This window comes from Haliaeetus leucocephalus, unplaced genomic scaffold (assembly GCF_000737465.1).
Source record: "Haliaeetus leucocephalus isolate CR32 unplaced genomic scaffold, Haliaeetus_leucocephalus-4.0 Scaffold339, whole genome shotgun sequence".
Lineage (NCBI taxonomy): Eukaryota > Metazoa > Chordata > Aves > Accipitriformes > Accipitridae > Haliaeetus > Haliaeetus leucocephalus.
In genome coordinates, this window is record NW_010972775.1 from 10,702,109 (window position 1) to 10,721,533 (window position 19,425).

General features: G+C 35.9%; 1 protein-coding gene across 1 annotated transcript; it reads right to left on the reverse strand.

Moving 5' to 3' along the window:
- Positions 1–2,969: 2,969 nt before the first annotated feature.
- Positions 2,970–18,485, reverse strand: LOC104834489 (aromatase). Its single transcript, XM_010571849.1, has 9 exons — positions 18,250–18,485; positions 16,391–16,541; positions 13,631–13,785; positions 11,625–11,801; positions 10,787–10,901; positions 8,769–8,883; positions 7,951–8,113; positions 6,276–6,517; positions 2,970–3,292 (listed from the first exon to the last, which is right to left on the reverse strand). The coding sequence occupies exons 1-9, from the start codon at positions 18,392–18,394 to the stop codon at positions 3,041–3,043; spliced, it is 1,515 nt and encodes a 504-aa protein (XP_010570151.1). The 5' UTR covers positions 18,395–18,485; the 3' UTR covers positions 2,970–3,040.
- Between the last annotated feature and the right edge of the window lie 940 nt (positions 18,486–19,425).

The window sequence follows — 19,425 nt, forward strand, 5'->3', positions numbered from 1 at the left end:
ATCGTGCAAATATTCATGCAAATGGACCACTGCATAACACCCATAATAAAGATGTGGAGAAACAGGGCTTAGATTAGCTAACAGCTCAGATTAACAGGCCTATTGTCCAAATGTGGGCAAAACTACGTAGTGTAGAGATTTGAGGACCAGAAACACTATGTGCAAAGCATATAAGAAGGAATATACTTAAATACAATGGGAAATAATTCTGCAGGCTTGCTTAAGAAAGTAAAAAATTAAACTGCTTTATTTCTTCCATAGAATAATGATGGTAATCATGTTTCTGAAATTCCAGTCTACAAATTCAACAATATATAATACATTAAAGAAATCAGAGCAGCATGCATTTTCCATATATCTACATGATTTCATATAATTATTTCAAAATTTGAATGCTAAAACTAATATATTAATTCCAACCTTGTGAAAAATTTTACTTGGGAGCGAACTATAATTATGAGGTGGAAAATCAGAGAGTAAATTATCACTATAAAAATGTTTTAATGTGTGAAATAAGTGAAGATACATACTGTGTATAAAATAGTAGTTTATTCCCAAGAAAAAGGACCCTTCAGTGGATTTCTTTTTAAAGTTTTCACACAGATGAGAAATGTGTGTCCACTGATGCACCCTTTTCAGTGTTTTACAATAGAGAATGAATAAGAATAGGATTTAATCAGTGTTTTGTTTGGGTTTTTTTGTTTGGTGTGTTTTTTGGGGGTTTGTTTTTTTATTTTTTTCCTTCTCCCAACAGCTCTAACAAATTCCTAGTTTAAAGGCTACAGAGAATGTAGAAATAGAGGTTACATTAGATATTCCAAAGGTTCATACCACTATGTCACTTCATGACTTAAAAACCAGAGAATCATAGAATCACTTAGGTTGGAAAAGACCTTTAAGATCATCAAGTCTAACCATTAAATCCTATTTCTGTATGTCTTCAAATGCCCAGTTTTGTATTTACAGGTGGTATGGGATTGCACTTCACTCTTGTAATTTTTCGGTACCATGCAAATGCTACGGAGAAAGCTTTAAAAGTAATCTAGCTACAATAAATTATTCTGCTTTCAAGTTTTGATTTTTTTTTAAAATTACTCTAGCAAATTTGCATGCTGTTTTGAGAAATGACCTAAATGTGCAGCTCCTCTTCTTTGTTACCAGTCCCAGCCTCACCTAATTCATTACCTTTGGCTGGAACACATATTTATTTGTTGGGTTAATGCAGTTTTTATATGCTACTGTATCGATCTTCCTCTGCTGGACCTGCACCTAAGAGCAGTGGTCCAAGGGAACAGATTAATTTATCTAATTAATTTTAATTAGATTTTCTAAGTAAGGACATAAGCAACCTTTTTCCTTTTTCCTTTTAAGTGACTTGGAAGGAAAAGGTTAATAAGAAGCCTATTGTACATTGGTTGTTTGGCTTTTTCAAGGCGTTTTATCTGGAAAACACTTTTCTTTGGGCTACACAGTATGAAAACTCAAGCTTGCTGAAAATGGAAAGTGTCTGTCAAGGAATGTTGTTATTAAGCCAGGAAGATCTTTTATTCTTGACCAAATTAACAACTCATCATTAGGCTAGTAGAGATATCAATGAATGTCAAAATTCTACAGATTTCAAGATAGGTCCATTTTCAACAGGAAATGTTGGGTAGTTATGTAGCTACCCTGTCAAGGACTAAGTATAAAGCTAAGCCTCATTTATAATAAAAATAAAAATCTGTGTGCAAAACCCCCTTAAAAATGTTTTCTAGAAATCTACTTGTTACTTCAGAACTTTTCTCCTTTGCCACTACAAAACTCTGATCATTTACCCAATGAAGCTTGCACCTTACCTTGAGCAGATGACTGAAGCCTATTTTACCTAAAAAAAAAAAAAAGTCTGGGTCTTGAGCTAGTGTTTCTCTTCTTTTGCTACTGACTGTCTTTAAATCAGTGGGCGTGAGGCAAGATGCTCGAGAGCAGGATACAGCCCAGTGCTCTTTCAGGAGAAGCAATAAGAGCTATGTGGATAATTAGGGAGGGACTTTCTCCCCTGCTGTGGTGTGGGAACATGGGCAACAACTCCAAGTCTTATTCTCTGAAGTAGAATTGAGCAATTAAAACCAGATTGAAACAGGATTTGGTACTGCTTATGCAGCTTAGAGAGAATTTGAACTTCTTCACCAAACTGAGGCGAGGTGGGAAACTTCTACAGTTAACCAAGTGAGGTGGAACTGAGTGTTGCTCCACCCCTCCGTGTCCTACTGGTGGTAATGTTTCGTATCGTTACCTTATTCTCAGCTGGTCTTTAGTAAGATGTTTACAGATCCTCTGTGGCATACTCTGTAGCAGGACTCTGGGTTTTAAAAACAGAACAGTTATCTCAACTGTCGTATTACCTAGTACTCTGGAAATTACTACCATCAGCAAAATTTATCTGACACTGTGTTTGGTATCTGTTTAATGGGACAGCAAAACATGGCAAAGAAAAATGTTTGAGTGACTCCCTGTACAAACATTTTTTGTAGCTTATATATGTCCTAAATATTTTAAATTGTTTCATAGTCTTAAAATCAACTTTAACATTATTCATTCAGATGTTTTCAAAACCAGATAATTAGAGCTTTTGCAGTACTTAAATACTGCTGGGTGCAACTTTGGGGCGGTTCGGGGAAGGGGGACACGCGTAGTCCTGGAATTAAACAGACGTTGGGCATGTTCTTTTGTTGATCCCCAAACCTCTGAACTTGCACTGTTTGAAAAGCAAGGCATAGCTTCGTCTGGACTTGATGATTTTAAAAAGTAGCTAGGAATCCTGCAATAGTGTGGCATCACCTAGCAACAGGACTGTTTTGTAATTTTAGTCTTTCTTTATTACATTGAAGCTGTGGCCAGAACGCGGTTCTGCTGTGCAGGCAGAACAAGTTGTCATCTGAAACTGTAGTTGTTTAGGGGCAACAAAACGCCTTACTCTGTATCTTTACCTAGGAACGATGGGGATTTCTTAGTGGCTGTGGCTGAGAAAGCCCTGTAACTTTAATGCTGATGCCAATTCATTTTAGTCACCCTGATTCTTGTTTGTGTTTCTTCTCGGTGTGAAAACCATCTCCAGCAGAGGCTGCCTTTCTATTGGGTGCATGGATAAGTCATTGTTTTTCTGGATGTTGTTAAGGCCTCTTCCTTTCATTGTCTGTACTCTGCACCGTCTCAGAAGAGTCACCAGAATTGCTTTCATCATTACCATGGCAATAAACTTTCCTACGCAGCCCCGAGGGCCGAATCCAAATGGTTGGAAATAGCGTGAAGGAACCTGCACAGAAGAACACGAGGAATAAGCTTTAAGACAAATTTTTCATCCTCAAAGTAGCCAAAATTATGATGGAAATTGGGAGTGAATATATTCCGAAAAACTTGTGGAAAGAATCTCTTAGGAGCAGTTACTTCTTTCCTTTACACTGAGCAGCCCTCCCACCCAAGCCAGGCCAAAATACAGAGGCACCTACGGAAGGTATGCCTCTTTAAATGCTAAGGTGGCAGGGAATGTGAAGTTAAGCGGTTGAATTTTGTCTGTGCATTTCAGTCTGTTCATCCTGTGAACTACAGGCATTGTACCACAAGCTGTGAAAAGGAGGGAAGCTTTTGCTCTTCAATATGCATTAAAGTTCATTAAAAATTTTTCCAGAAAATGTTCATTACAAAGCTCATAAACGCCTGAGATACAGGCTGATGCCTTGTCTAAAGATAATCTTAAAGCCATACACCTACTACAATTGTCCTTAAAAAGCTAGTGTTCCTGAGAATTAATTTGTCATAAGATGCAACGTTGAAAATTTAATTTCGTATCTAATAGGGAGATAACATTTATAAAATGATTGTCTCCTGTCCTACCAACTAAAATGTGAAATGCAGCATTCCCAGAGCTGTTGAAGAATGCACAGCCAGTTTCTGCTACTTTTATTGACATTGTATAGATCAGTTATCCAAAACAGTCCCAACAGCATGAATAGTACTGCTAATGAGGTACAAAGGTACTTGTTATGAGTAAGAAAAAGCAGGTCTGTCTATAAAAAAATACATTCTTTTTCTTCATCTGTGTAACTTTCTTTTTAAAAAAATTAAGATATTAGCTGTGTTCTGACTTCCTATTTAACGAAGGAATATGGTAGAAAAGGTTGCTTTATTTTAAATTATCTAGAAAAAAGTGTCATTTTTCCCTCATTTTCAGACTGAGAAAAATGTTTTCTGTTTAAATTTTTTCAAATAAACTGAGCTGTACTTTTTGAAAAATGATAGGTAAGTACAAGTGTCTATAATACAGAGCAAGTACAGCAGCTGGCAGTACAGCACAATGGCAAATGCACAGCCTGGGAAAATGGAAATATGTTTAGATTCTAACAGTGCCATCTTATCATAAATAATGGTGTGGATTGCTATTCACTTAGAGAACTGTGTGAAAATTGTGCCTGCTAGAATAATTATGTGGCAAACAGAATGTAGCAAGTCAGATAGAAAATGTGTGGTTAAATATTTGGTCAAGGGGAAATATTTTTAGTAGTAAAGGGTACTTATAAAATAAGCAAGAAATCCGTTTTGACAGAAATACTTAGAATGAAAATAACGGGTGGAAAAATGGAAACTATTCATAATGAACAGTTATTTCAATAAACTTAGTCACTCTCTTCTTGAATTTTCTACAGTGACTTTTCCCTTGATCTGTTGTTTTTAATACTGTGGACAGAATTTGCTATGGGTAGTCAAACAGCAGTTTAGAAACGTTAACCAGGTGATTTGGTGCTCATTTTTGTGTGTGTGGCATACATGGTACTGCTAGATTTCTGATAGGAAAAATGTAAAACTGGGCGGGTTTCTGGCTTGAACATTCAAATCTTTTATTTCTTTATTTTCTTAATTATTTCTTCAGGTGTTTTTACTAGTAAGCCCATTTTTGGTGTATCAAAGTGTGTCATCTATTTATTTCTTTAAAACTGAAATTACTGTCTGTGGACGCTTATATGTGCATCTGCTGACATCTCCAAAGAAAAAAATTTTGCCAGGTAACGGAATTACTTCCTAACTTTTTTAGTTAGACAAAATGAGAACTACGACAGCTGTAGAAAACATTAACCCTTTAGCTTCAACCCCATTCAACCTTAATATTTGACAAGCTACAAGAAAATGTAAGAGAAAGCTTGCATACCAGGCAAATGTATGCATCTATGATAGTAATGCTAAGGTTCTGCAGTTGAGATTCCCTTCATAGGACTAAGTTGATTATGCCCTCCACTCTCGCAGGGCTACTTATTCCAGAGATCTTTCTAATTCTCTCACAAGAGTGCTAACCAAACCTTAGTATTTCATATTTTTGTGCTCTCTGTCACATGGGTAGCATTGTCTTCCACTTCCATCTGCACTGGTTAACAGTCAAAAACCAGGAGTCAAACATGCCATAGAATCAGTCTATTTTCTTTCAGTACAGTTTTAATCTCTCCAGATGGTTATTGCTGAACAAATACAGTTTTGCAAAACAATTTGTTTAACAAATAATCAGAAGAGCAGAGGTCTAAATGAAATTAAATAATCTGAAGGATGATTTATGATAGTAGGAGATTACAAGCAGGAAAAAAGTTCACATATTGCTTTTGATACAGGACTCAGTAATGTAGACTAAAAAAAATCCTAGTTCTTTTGGGAGTTAGAATATCACTTAAATTGAAATGCTGTGCTGAACTGGGACTGAATTACGCAACATCTGCAATACTGAGTTGGTTAAAACTTAGGACTTCCATTTTGGTCTATAAAATGTGTTTATTTTTATTTAGGAATTAAAAAAAAAAAAGGAGAGAGAATGAGATGGATGCTAGATTCTCAGTCTCTCAGGAGTTACTATACTTCTTCACCTCTCCAGAGAATCCTTACGCAGCTTCAGCTCTGTGTTGTATGGCTTGCATGGCTCTAGCTCCCTAAAGCCTCTTTATTTTGTCCACTGTCAGGGGATATAATGTAAACTATGTTTATGTGGACAAATCCAAGCAGAAATTTTAAATCAAAATTAAGATCCCTGGAAAAACTTTGTTTTCGATATCATAATTATTTTTTAATTAAAAGGCAATTTGATAGGAAAATATCTGCCCAGTTTTAATAATAATAATAGTAATAAGCAGGATGTATAGCTAACTAGGCACTTAAATGGAAAACAGTCTTGTGGTCACAAAGCTCTTGATCAAAATAAGAGGAAGAGACATTGTCAAAAAATAATACTCAATTTCCTGTAAGAAATAAGATAGAAAACTTACGGTTTTCTCAAAATTTTCGAGAGAAAACTCATTCGGCTTTGGGAAGAATTCAAGCTTATGCATACGTCCGATATTGAGAATAATGTTTGTCCCCTTTTTCACAGGATAGCCATCAATTACATCATCTTGTAAAGCTTTTCGCATGATCAAGTCCACAACTGGCTGGTATCTCATACTCTCATAAATAAAATTCTCCACGATTTTTAAGTTTGGCATGTCATCACTCTGTATGTCTCTGTCACCTTGTGGAATAAAACAGATGGTGAAGAAGTTGGTTATGAATTTAATAGCTTCATTGTACAAATACCAAAACATTTTTGGAAGATTCTCAGTTGCTAAAATGGTAGGATGGATCCAACAGCTTCTGAGGAGCTTTATGTAGCCTTACATATTCAGGAAATCTGGTATATTGTTCACCAGCATAAACCCTAGTTTATTAATTTATCATCTTCTCACCTTCTTCTTAATACATTATGAGTCTTTGTTCTGCTTTCTTGTCAGTGGCAAAACTCTGAAAGTCCTTCCCTGACTTTTGCATGACTGAGAGCAACAAGACTCAACAAAGAAATCTTTTGAGAGCTGACAGCAAGCGGAATCTGGCAATAGTCTGCAAACTTTGTAGAGACCTTGAGTTTTCACCATGCAATTGGGTTTGGCTGGATGTACAGCTAGGTCCTACTGTGGCCTATTTCAGTTACCGTAACTTCCTCCCGGCTTGACTCCATCAGCAGCAGTATCAGAGCCATGACGTGCTGCCGGTGGGAGCCTTACTTTAACTTGCATGCAACAAGCAGTTCAAGAACTACAGGCTGACCACTACGGGGGTAGGTTTTCGAGACGAAAGTCAGCTTTGCTACCCCAGTTGGTCATTTGCTGAAGGCAACAACGTCCTACTGCCTTAGAAATCAAGGCTATCAAAAAGAAATAGGAAAGACGAATAAGTGAGTACTCGACTCTCATGAGGTCAATAAAATAAAGTTTATTAACAGTACCTTAGAAAAAGACTAAAGGACTTGTTATACACTTTCTAGTGTTTAATGGACCAGAAGTAAATCTTGAATAAGAGTGGATGAAATTAGTTTCTATATTATTCAGTGTCAGGCTTTGAATGAAGTCTAGAGAAGGGGCAGAATACAAATTTGGAATATCTTGATTGTGTTTTGAATAGTTAGTAATTAGTACTTAAAGAGGAGACCAGTTTGATATTAAAATGGATGATGGCAGAATACAATTTTCATTTTCTCTAATCTTTCCCTTCTGCAGTCATAGTGAAACTTGGGTTTTATGTATACGGAGAGTAATATTGGTGATTAGAAGTATTTTAAATGAGTGTCCCCTTTTGCTGTTTCAAGGTAAATGGAAAATAATTTCAGTGGAACTTATGAGGTGAGTGCTAATTTGCACTGCTGTTGCTGAGGAGGGAATGTAACACATTCTTTCTAATAGATTATCAGTTCTGATGACTCCTATTTGAATTTATCATACAAACTACTCCTCTTCTTTCATTTGATCTTGAGTAAAATCTTTTACACGGAATGGTAGTTCATAAATTTTACAGCAAATGCTTCTGCAAGAAGAAAACACTTAGATTTTTCAGCCTTCGAATAATCAAAATTAGATCACTGCTGAAGCAAAATTATATTCCCACATCACTGACTTTGCAGCTCCTGCTTACCCATAACAGTTTCAATTTCTCTCATCATTTCCTCTTCCACTGTGGGGTGCTCCGCAATCAGTATTAGCATAAAGAAGAGAGTCACAGACAGAGTATCAGGAGCAGCAATCATCATCTCCAGCACACACTGGTTCACATTCTCAGCAGTCAGGTCCCCTCTGTTCTGAAAATAAATTGGAAATTTGGGGGGGAAATTGTTGATTGCTCACCTCTGATGCCAACAAAGATCCTATAGCAGTAGAATGGGAAGGACCTAGAATATCTGCTTTAAGCAAAAGCCAAAATCTTGGCAGTCTTTCTATCTCATATGCTAAATAACATTTATTTTTTGTCTTTCAGAGAAAAATAGAAAACTCATATTTTGATGGGTGTGTATTATCTTACCGAAAAGCAAGTTTGTTCTTAGCTCGGATCTTATTGATTCATTGCCTTTTCTCACAGAGTTTGGGAGCTGTCAGAGATTATACAAGGTAGGATTTATGCAGCCTTTGAAGCCTTTGCAAACAAAAGGCAATACATCAAGATAAAATACAGAGGTTAGGGAAAGACCAGAGGACGTTCAGGGATAGATGCAAGAGTTTTAAGGATGTTGTTTAAGCCATGAAAAAAATCAGACAAGCACCTGTTCCCAAAAATGCAACTGTTCAATGTTTGAATCACTGTTAGGGACTCCACAGAACCCACTAATTTGTATCCCTTTATGATGACATGACCTTCAGATAGATACATGAAGTTTAAGTTGCAAAGCCTGTGTTGTTAATGATGGGAAAATGTCAGAAAAATCAAAGTTAGTCATATTTTGAGTACATTGCCAATACCTGTGCAAAAATCAACTGGGATGCAAAATCCATGTGTTCATCCAACTTCTCAACAGTGGAAAGCTTTTGTCGTTTTTGTTCTATTAAGATTTCCATTGCTCCTTTCAGATCCTTGCTGAAAACAGATGAAATGCAACGTATTGATAAATATCTGCAGACTTCTAGTATACACTAGGATATGATTAGAAACATAAAGAATATGCCAATAAAACCATCTAAGAATGGCAGAAATTAAGTACTCCTAAGAGGGGTTCTATGGTTCTCTGCAAAAGCAGTAATACTAAGGGAAGGTGTATTTTCTTATTATTTTTTATTAAATAATTGCTTGTTAGTTTGGACTGAAATCTTACTCTCTCTTTACAGGATAGACTGAAAAGGATGAATATATCTCTGTATATCCTATTAATGAATAGAGTTTTAAGAGACTTATTAACATTTCCAAAGAATTTGTTTATTTCCTTCCATTTTATACTGTATTTTATCAGTGAGTAAAATGAACTTAGAGGACATGAGGGATGATTGTTAGAAAAATGTAGATAAATGTTAGAAAAATTATACTGTCTTGAAGGTAGAGTTGATATAAATTTTTCATATTTAAATACTTAGTAATACTGTGTCAACAGCTTGTATTTCAGTGGTGGAAAAAAGCAACGTCCAACAGTTTATAATTTTATTTGGGATTTTCAGTTAGCTATAGATTTGAAGGAAATTCTTTTTAAAAAGTACTTTGGAAAGTTTTTGAATGAAATCCTCAGGCTTTCCATTTGTGTTTGCTATTGTCGGGATAGAAAATTTGACCAGTTTTGTAGGGGGAAATGAATTCAAAACTTGGTAAAATTCTCATTATTTATAACATGTTTTATGTATTAGAAATAGCAAATAGTCCTTTTTGCTAACTTTATTAGAATAATATCAGAAGTCATCATATCCTGTGGTTGTTCTTTGCATTGCTTTAAGTCCAGCAATCTTTACTGGGGTTTTTTTTGCAGTAGAAATTTATGAATAAGTCCATTTTAATGGAATTGCTTTTGAAACATCAGTATTTGCAAGGGCTCTGCAAGGGCTTTCTAGTAATAACTGGGCCACCACAGTTAGCTGTTATTAGAATCACAGGATAAAGCATTAATCAGTGCCATAATAAAACTGGCAAGCATATGTTAGAGAAGTTAAATCTTGTGTCTAGTTTATAAGAGTTGTCCAACTACTTCAGAGGAACCTCTATCTTTCCCTTAAAACCTTTATGTTATATAGCACCATCAAAAGAATTTATTACACATGCTTCATAAGCAGTAGTTTCTCTCACTAGCTAGAATCCAAATCCAAAATGAACAAACTGATTGCCAGTTCTTTTTATAACCAGTCCTCTTTTGGCAGAAGACAGCAAATGAGATCATAAAAATAGAAGAGGCATTTTGTATTTTTGCAAAGAGGAAGATGGCAAAATGTATTTGTTCCTTATTTAGGAAAAAAAAACCCCTTGAAAAGGATTATCATGCTGAGCACCAAGTTTTAACTCAAAAATGATTTGTTAACTCAAAAATGCACATTGAAGGAACCCATAAATAAATTTATGCTCAGGGGTTAACTCTACTCAGACAGTACCATAAACGTAGATGGGTTTTCCTGTTTTGATGAACTGTAGCCTACTATTTGACTGTCCTTGACTAGAGAGCAAATGTAACTTGAACTCATATGATGGCTTTTTTATGTCTGTTTGAACTGAACCAGTGATTTAAATTTAGTTTCACATTTGAGCTGGCATTAACTAATATTTTGGTGAGTTATCTAGGACTGAATAGACAAGGGCTTTAAATCGTCCCCTGAGATCAGCCACTTGTAGCATCAGTGGCAAACCTTGTTCTGCTGCTATCTTAGCAGATGGAGGACTTCAGCCAGCCACCTTTGCATGTTTCACAATTTATTTTCTAAAAGGTAGAGGAAAACATCAGGGAAGATCTCCTTCATAGTAAGAAAGAAAGGATCTTAGGCAAATGATCTGTAAAACTGTTAATACTTACACTGCCTCTTCGTATTTCTTGCACAGCCAAGAAATCTTAAAAAAGATGTCAGGCTTTAATAGAAGTGCTTGCCAAGCATCAAAGTAGTTTTGAATCTTAAGTACAATGGCATGTTCTGAAAATAAACGTTAACAAAAAGCAGTATAAAGTACAAACCTCAATAGCCAAAGAGCAGAAATGCTTCAGAAAAATTAATAATAAGGCCCCATTCCCTACTCTGACTAAGTTCACGGGAATTTGATAAACATTTGGTTTTAATGGTGGAAGATAGCATTAGGAAACACTTGTGGCCCACTGTAGAAAACGTACAGATCTTTGTAAAATCTCTTGGTAGCTAGCTAAAAGGAGATAGTGGTGTGTCAACCAGAGCCAAATAGTCTCCCACAGGAGAGCAGAAGCAAAACTATTGCAGCATATTGAAATGGGATAATTTGGACATCACCATAATGTTATTTCTGTCATATGGTTTTGAGGATGAAGAAATCACAGAAGACATAAATTGTCAGGTGAACTTTTCAAGGCCATCATTTAGTTTGGTAGAAGGATTTCGGATTCTTACATGCATATAATATTGGGATCATACCAACTCAGTGCATAAAAATCTCTTTAAATGCTACTTTTATTAAGGTGAGTGTGACAAGCTAATGTATATTTTTAATCATATAAAATTCTCTTTTATAACTAAAGTCACTCATAAATCAATTTCAATTAATTATATGGTGATATGAGTCTGTTCTTGCTCTGTTTCTGAAAGAAAACTGCTGAGTGATGTCAATGAGTTTTCCTTGGACATTCAGTTTAGATCCATCACAAGGTATAAAAATAAAGCTGCTAGTACCATCCAAAGGGATCCCGAGAAAAAGCTTGTTAGATGTGTCAAGCATGATCCGTCTCATAAGATTCAACACATTGATGTTTCCTACTTCAGTGGTTACTTCCTCTAGTTTGTCCAGGTGAGCAATTGTTGATTCAACACAAATTGCTATCATACGCACAAGACCAGGACCGGATAGAGCTGAAATATATGTGCAAAATGACCAAAAGATTGGTTAACTTTCATACCTTAATTATAACTTATCAGTTGGTGATAACGGTGTCAATCAAATGTAAAACATTATCACGTGAGCGACTGGTATAAAACTGTTCTGAAGCTTACTGGTTTACCATCTTTTGAAAGAAAAATGGAAGCATTTTGAGTTAAAATGGCAATGAACTCAAAGTCCAAACGTCCCTTGCATCCAGCCACTTTGTATCTCAGACACACGTTTTCTACTAGGTTCATACTGTGTTAAGGAAAGATATTTAGCATCATTTCTGCTACCTTTCTGCGAGGGAGGGTATCCGTATCCTCATCTGCATTACAGGCACTGCAGATGTCCTGTCTCGTTTGCTCGCAATGACACTGAGCAGGGAAGATAGCTTAGGGATTTGCGGGGAGGATGACGGGAATTTCTGAAAACGTAACTCCTGGGTGCTCTTAAACAGCATGGTAGCTTTGCAGTGAGCTACTGGCAACCTGTAACGTTGCTGTGGACATAGTGAAGCCTAGCCTGGCAGTCATCTGTCCACCCATGAACTGTGGAAATAGCGTCATGACGGATTTATTGCATTTTAAGAATTCAAAAGCAACCAAAAGCAGTGGCCAGTTCCATTGCCATGTAATTCAGTGGGATTGTGATAGGCTCCAGCTGGAACGGATTCAAATAATTTTTGAATGACTTTGGAAATCTTGCCCTAAGTACTCCATTTAAATTACTTTTCCATACAAGAATTGCTGTAACTGCCTCAAGGACGTTATTTTATCAAATACATGTTGAGAGGGACTGTATGTTTGCAATTGAGAAGAGATCTGTTTTGTAAATAGAGAGAACTGGTAGTTCTAGAAATAAGTAGAAAAATAAAAAAATATTCTTTTCCTGCCATCTTCAACCAGTACAAAGTTGCTGATATTTTTCAATAGCAAAATCATGTAGGGAAGGCCAAGTGTCATAGGAGCACAGATATATCAACAAAATAACATAGAAAACTTAAACCAACAGATAATTGATTTCTTTTAGGTTTTACTTTGCTTTACTTTCATTTTCAGGTTTTCGAATCTCTGTCATAGACTACTGCAGTCTCAGCTGGTGAAAATCTTTTCTGAACTTGTAGAACAAGTGTGGCAGTTTTGTTAGGAAGGCTGTAGGATCACTAGAATTAGTGAATTCTAATGATATGCAAATACTGAAAATTTTCAATTTGTGGAAAGAAGGTGAATCCAGAAATTGTAGACTCCTAAACCAGTAACACTGGAGTTTGTTTATGTAAATTTCCTGTTTGATTTCAACCTACCGATATTAATTACTTCAATCTTTTTCTCTGTTACTACACTGATTCCTAGTATATTAAAGGGATTAATAAACAGTTCTGTTGTTCAGGTCTTATAAGTTAATTCCGAAACTAAAGCACCCCCCCCCCCCCCCCCGCCATTAGAACAAGACAAAAAAGCCTTTGAACTCAGTGCAGACTGAGATAGGAACGGCCAGCTACATTTATGGAAGTGCCAGCTGAGCTAACGTAAATGCTGGACTTGAAATGTAAAAACATTTAAAAACATGGCATGTGGGCATCATTTGATTTTGGTTTAATTGGATGAGATTAAGAATCTGCAAAACTATTTCAGGACCATTTCAAATAGCATACCAAGCAGGATAAGCATGAAAGAACATGTGCAATAAAATACATCTATGGGATATATAAAGAAAACTGATTTCTGTAATTTAAGTATGGTGAGGACAAACAGCATTTCAGAAAAGATAGACTCTGTGCTACAGTGATGCAGTGTATTAATGCACACAGATTTACCTTTGGTGAAAAAGGGTCGAATTTCTTTCCAGTGCGCGGGGTTGTTATTAAATATGATCCCATTTTCATACATGCCAATGCACTGTAATCCAAGCTTGCTCCCAAATCGAGAAACGTAATGCCAGTGTTTCATTACGTGGAACACACTTGAGGATCTGGGAAAGAAATGGGGAGAAAAAAGCCCAAAACAAAAATACTGTTTCATAGATTGTACACAGAATTTTTATTCTGACATTCTATAGTTTCTCTGAAGTGCTGACTCGCATTCTCAATTTAGCAGGAAATAAAATGCTTGACATTAAATGTTGTTCCTTTTACATAATTAAACATCTTGATGATAAATGCCTTCAGAATGTATATTAAAGCAATAATGTATTCTGTTCATATTTAAAACTATTTTCCAGTTATTATGCAAATGGTTACCAAACCATTTTAATCTGAACAGTGTGTATACATGGAAATGTGTAGATGCATAACATACACTCAGGCAATGACCAATGTCAGATGTTTCAGAAGATGAGGTATAAAATATTTGACAGTTGATAATTTCATCATGATGTGTATTAAATTACAGCAATATTTTTGTAGCTATTTGGTCATTCCCAGACACATACAGAAAGCATAAATATACATGCATCATTTAGATCTGCAGCATCATAATATGATATGTGTGGGATAAATATTTCTAAAAAGACGTTAGGGAAATCCATGGTTTCCTAATAACATATAATATAAGGTATAATTCTTTTTACAGTTGACAAGGTTTGTTTACGCATGCTGGCAAACAGGTTGTGACCAGCATTATTGCTTTAAGATATAATTTCCTTTAGAGGGAGCTAGCATTTTAGAAATGTTGATGTGATGAAAACCTGATCAAATGAAATCCAACAAAAAGAAAGAAAATCAGAACAGAGATCGAAATGAAACAATATGCTGTTTTCTTTACCATGTAGCATACTCTGTGGACCAAATCCCAGACTTCATACATGGGTTTAGTTTATTTTTTTCAGGCAGGCAAAGTAAATGGGACTTTTGCTATTGACTTTCAGCAGTGCTGGGTTTTCACTGTGTTTTGCATGACCAGAAGTAACGTTAGCAGTGAGATGCTATATGGTACAAATAGGCAAACATGGATTAAGGATTGAAGTAAGAACAGGGAGGAGTGTATCTTCAGGTCCAACCTTCCAAGTAACTTGGCATATTCTCTCTTCCTACACTTCGCCACATCTGCTCTCTTTTCTAATTTCCTCAAAGGTTTTTTGCATGTCAAGGAACAACATCACCAGTATTTTCATGAATGTGAAAAGATGGTGTTGAATTATGACAGCTGTCCCTAGGAGTGGAAAGGTGCAGGAGGCTCATTTTGCTTCCTTCCATTCCATGCATCTACGCAGGCGACACATAATAATATTTTAAGGAACTTGACATATGACCTTGTATAAGCAGATTTTCCTTGTGAAACTATTTAATGAAGTCCTCTAAAAGACAACGTCTGTTGTAACCAAGACTGCAAGTCGTTCTGTCTGAGCACTGGCATCTCACTATGATTAGATTTGCTGGCAAAAATTCAGATGACATTGGTGGAAATAGTATACTTTTGCAGAATTCAGGTTATGTTTAGTTTTGTTGTGAATTTATGATCCACTGAAAACTTTATTCTACATTATTGTTTAAAAAAAAGTTAAATACTAGTTCTCTATGTACAGTCAATGCTTTTAAGCAAAAAATGTCTGATGAAAAGTGATGTCAGACTGTCAAGTCTGATGCAGCTGTGGCATTGTTTATCAGCACTCCTGATTTGTTTCTGATGAATTGGTAGTACAGAAAGTGGAAGACAATGAGAGTTCAGGGCATTTTACATTATCAAAATCTTACAGTGCATTAGTTGATATTTGCAACACCTATGCAGGATTGGAATGTAAATAGTTTTCCTGTCATGATTACCTCCTTTTACAGAGGTAAAACCAGACAGAGATGAAATTGACTTGCTTTACATGGCAAATCCTGTGACAGTCCCCTATACTATGTTGTCTTTCAAAAGCTTTTACATAATGAAAGCTGAGTGTGGGTTGATGGATATTGCTAATAAAAAGGTTGTGGTTCTTTATCGATTGCACATGGTAAACATTTTACTACTTTTTTTTTTCATGGCATAACTCATAAGCAACCAGGAGACCCAATGTAAGAAGAAAGCAGCCATTCACTGGAGCTAATAAAATGATAGACTGCGGTTTAGCATTATGCATAATACTCTGTATAATCCAAGCCTATGAGTAATCCTACTAAATGGAGTGGAATTACTCATAATCCTATAACGCTGCATTTGCTTAATTAACTTGCTGAATTGGAGCCATAATCTTCAAGCATTACTCCCGTTTTAAGGACAAACTTAAGAACACGGGGATCTAAAATTTGGCTTAATTGTGCATTGCAGTTAGTCTAGGTTCCTGTATAGTATGTAATCCTAATCTCAAATAGAATAGTAAAAGAGACAGTAAACATTTTTTTTGATTGAGCCACAGTGCTTAATCTTCATTTCCATGAAGAAAATGAGAGTATTCACATAGACTTCAATAGCAGAGTCTTTAAAGAAACAAAAGATTAGAAAAAGGTCTGTGAACACCAGGAAGTAAAAAGTTTATGTTAGGATAATTTTTGTAAAGAATAACTTCAGTTCTACTTTAGAAAAAAAGTAGCAAAGAGGTTGTAAAAATATGAAAAAGTTCTTGATATTATTAAGGATAGAAAATAAGGATTTACTTGCTAATTATAAATGTTTCTTCACCGCTGATCCAAACTCTCACAAATTCTCCATATGTCTTATTGTAGTAGTTGCAGGCATTACCTACTCCCATCCAGAGAAATCTCCCATGTGAAATGAGGGGACCGATTCCCATACAGTATCCTGGCCCTAAGAAATACAGTAAGAAAAGGTTGTCAGTGAGCACTGCTGAGACCAAGAATATACCTCTGAGCATCAGCCTTTTGAAAGGAGCTTTTTAACATGACAGTCAAGGTCTGCATTTGGCAAGTCACATACACAGTCCTGTTCTGAAGCTCTGTCTTTAAGAAACTTGCATCTACGTTGTTGAAGCCTCACTTAGTATCTATGGAAGCCTATAGTCCTTTCAATATACATACAACAAATGACATTCATTACTTTGTACAACTGCAAACTGCTGCTCTGAGATTGCTTACATCTGGGGAGACAGTGGCTAGATATTAGAAAGAAGAAATGATCTAGAAAAAAATGCATATGGTTTATTAATTTGTGATTTTAACAAATCCTGAGTGATCTTGGCTGAATTTGTGTTGAAGTGTCATAGTAACACCTACAAAAGTCAATATCCTTTCGATGAAATTAAATGTCATTAATTACATTTCTTTTAAAATATTAATACTAGAGTGAGAAAACAGATATTTAAAGGAAAAAGTACTTTACTGCTGTGAACTTAGGAAAACATGCTTAAGTAGGAGCTAAGAATGGATTGATAAGCATTTAGTCAACAAAGTTTTCAACTAAATCCTTCCACTGTAACTCAGCACGAAATTTCCCTCTTACAACAAAAAGGGGAAGGTGGAGACAGCAGGAGAGAATATGCCTTGAATGACTTTTAAAAGGGAGTTTCCTTCTTAGGGAAAGCTAAATTTGCTCCTTTTGTCTGTAAAACATAAATCTAACTCCATAAAACGAAGCAAATTAAGTACTTACAAAACTTTTGTATACTGTTTAAAAATTTTAAAGTTGCTTATGGCTCCACCGTTTACAACAGGAATTGCAAGACCCCAGATTATTTAAGTACCTGTAAACTTGAAACATATTAATTTAGTTCTATTTTCTTGTTGATCCAATCAAGCATTCAAATAGAAGGCATAACCTTCTGTGAACACTTTCCCTGGTTTTCTCACGCTCAAAGAGTTTTAGCATATTGAAGGATGTTTGGCAAGGATCTCATCTCCAAATTTCATTCAGGTGCCACTGCATTGGTTTAGGATTATTCCTGTCAAACACCTTTGTGAGATGTGTGCATTGTTGCCATTCGTGCAGGAGGTCATTGCACTGCATCTAATGAAAAATAGGCTGAATCAGTAATGTCTACCATCAGCCCCCAAAACATTACAGAAGGGGCTCTCTGAAAGGGAACCCATTTGTTGTTGTGTTCTGGAGGGTCTTTGGTGCCAAACATGGAGATAAAAATTGATAATCTACTAAAATCTGGATAATTTCCTAGAGGATAGTTTGTTTCTAGTAAAGACAATTTAGAAGGCTTTAAACGTAAAACATGTAAAAAGTAGTTTATAATGCACATGAAAACATGAACATCTAAAGTTTGTAAAATGGTATTATATCTTTCTAGCTTACACATAATAAAGCAGAAAGCTAAATGTCATGTATTTATATAGCCAAGCCAGGTTTATTATGGAAGTTCTGAGGTTAGAGTGAGCCTAATTTCTTTTATCAGTTCTTGTAAAAAGCTGTATTATTTAAACTGACTCTTAGTAAATTTTGTTGGCGTACAATCATTATTCAGCATCGCTTTCTCACTTAAATTTGAGAAACAAACACACACAAATACTCTGTCAGCTTTTAGGTGATACTATAGCTAAAATTAATTTACCTGGTATGGATGAAGTTTCTTCATGATTCCACATGAGAAACAGAAAGCACATGAGAATGAGTATGGGCACTGTGGCCACTGGCATCGCGTCCGGTACTAAGCTGGTGATGTTGTAGTGCATTGGATTCAGAGTTTCCAGCACCATCTTTTCCAAGAGATTCTGCTTTGCTTGAGAGAGAGAGAGAGGGGAAAGAGGCAGAGGTTTTTCAAAGCTCAAAGATACATTCAGCTTTACTCGGTACCTCCCACCTCCTTTGTGGGTCTTGTGAGTGAGCAAATTAGCTCTTGAGGTAGCTTTATTTTATAACGAGAGTGACTGCCCGGACTGCTTGCCAGGCCAAGCTACATCACAAGTCAAAACAGCCATACAGCAGACACTTTTTGCTTGGAAGTAACAAAGCTTTTCTGACCTTGATGTTGACGCATAGTTTTGGATACTTTGGCTGACAGACCTCTTATCTCCTATATTGACTTGGCTGGCCGACACTGAGGTTTACTCCTTGCAAATTTCTAACCAAAACACAAGAAATTAAACTTTCAGCACATGTGGAAGCATTGAATGAGTTCACTCACAAGCTTTTATCTCCGTTACTTAGCCTTTCTCCTTCCAGCATACCTGTAGCACCAGAGTCCTTGAATTTTCAGAATAACTGCGGTAGTTTTTAATGATGCAGATAGAGTGTACCACAGGTTTTTGTTTCAAACAATATATTATGGGGTTTTTTTATTGTCAACCTTTGGCTGCAATATAATATATTGCATTTCTTTATGGTTCTTCTGCTAAATACCTTGAAAAATATAGTGTATGCCATAACAAACAGGTTCATGGGTTGTCTGGTACCATATTTTTCCTGAGGCAGTAACCAGCACTTGGCACAGAAAACCCAAGAAAATGGACAGGTCTGTTACGCATAGGGGGAGTAGAAAGATTCCTTCAAAGTTGTTTTGCATGTTCTTGACTTAAATCGTAAAATGTAAGAGGTGATTGTACCTGAGAAGGAAGATGTTATTCTACGAATGAGAACTCACGTAACCACAGAAAGATACTGGTTGTATCTGCACAGTAATTTATTAATAAAACAACTTCTTAATTCTGCTCTGACAATAATTGAGAATACATTTGCTTTGTTCCTTCCTGCGACGATATTTCAGAACTAAAGGATGTATTTACTTAAT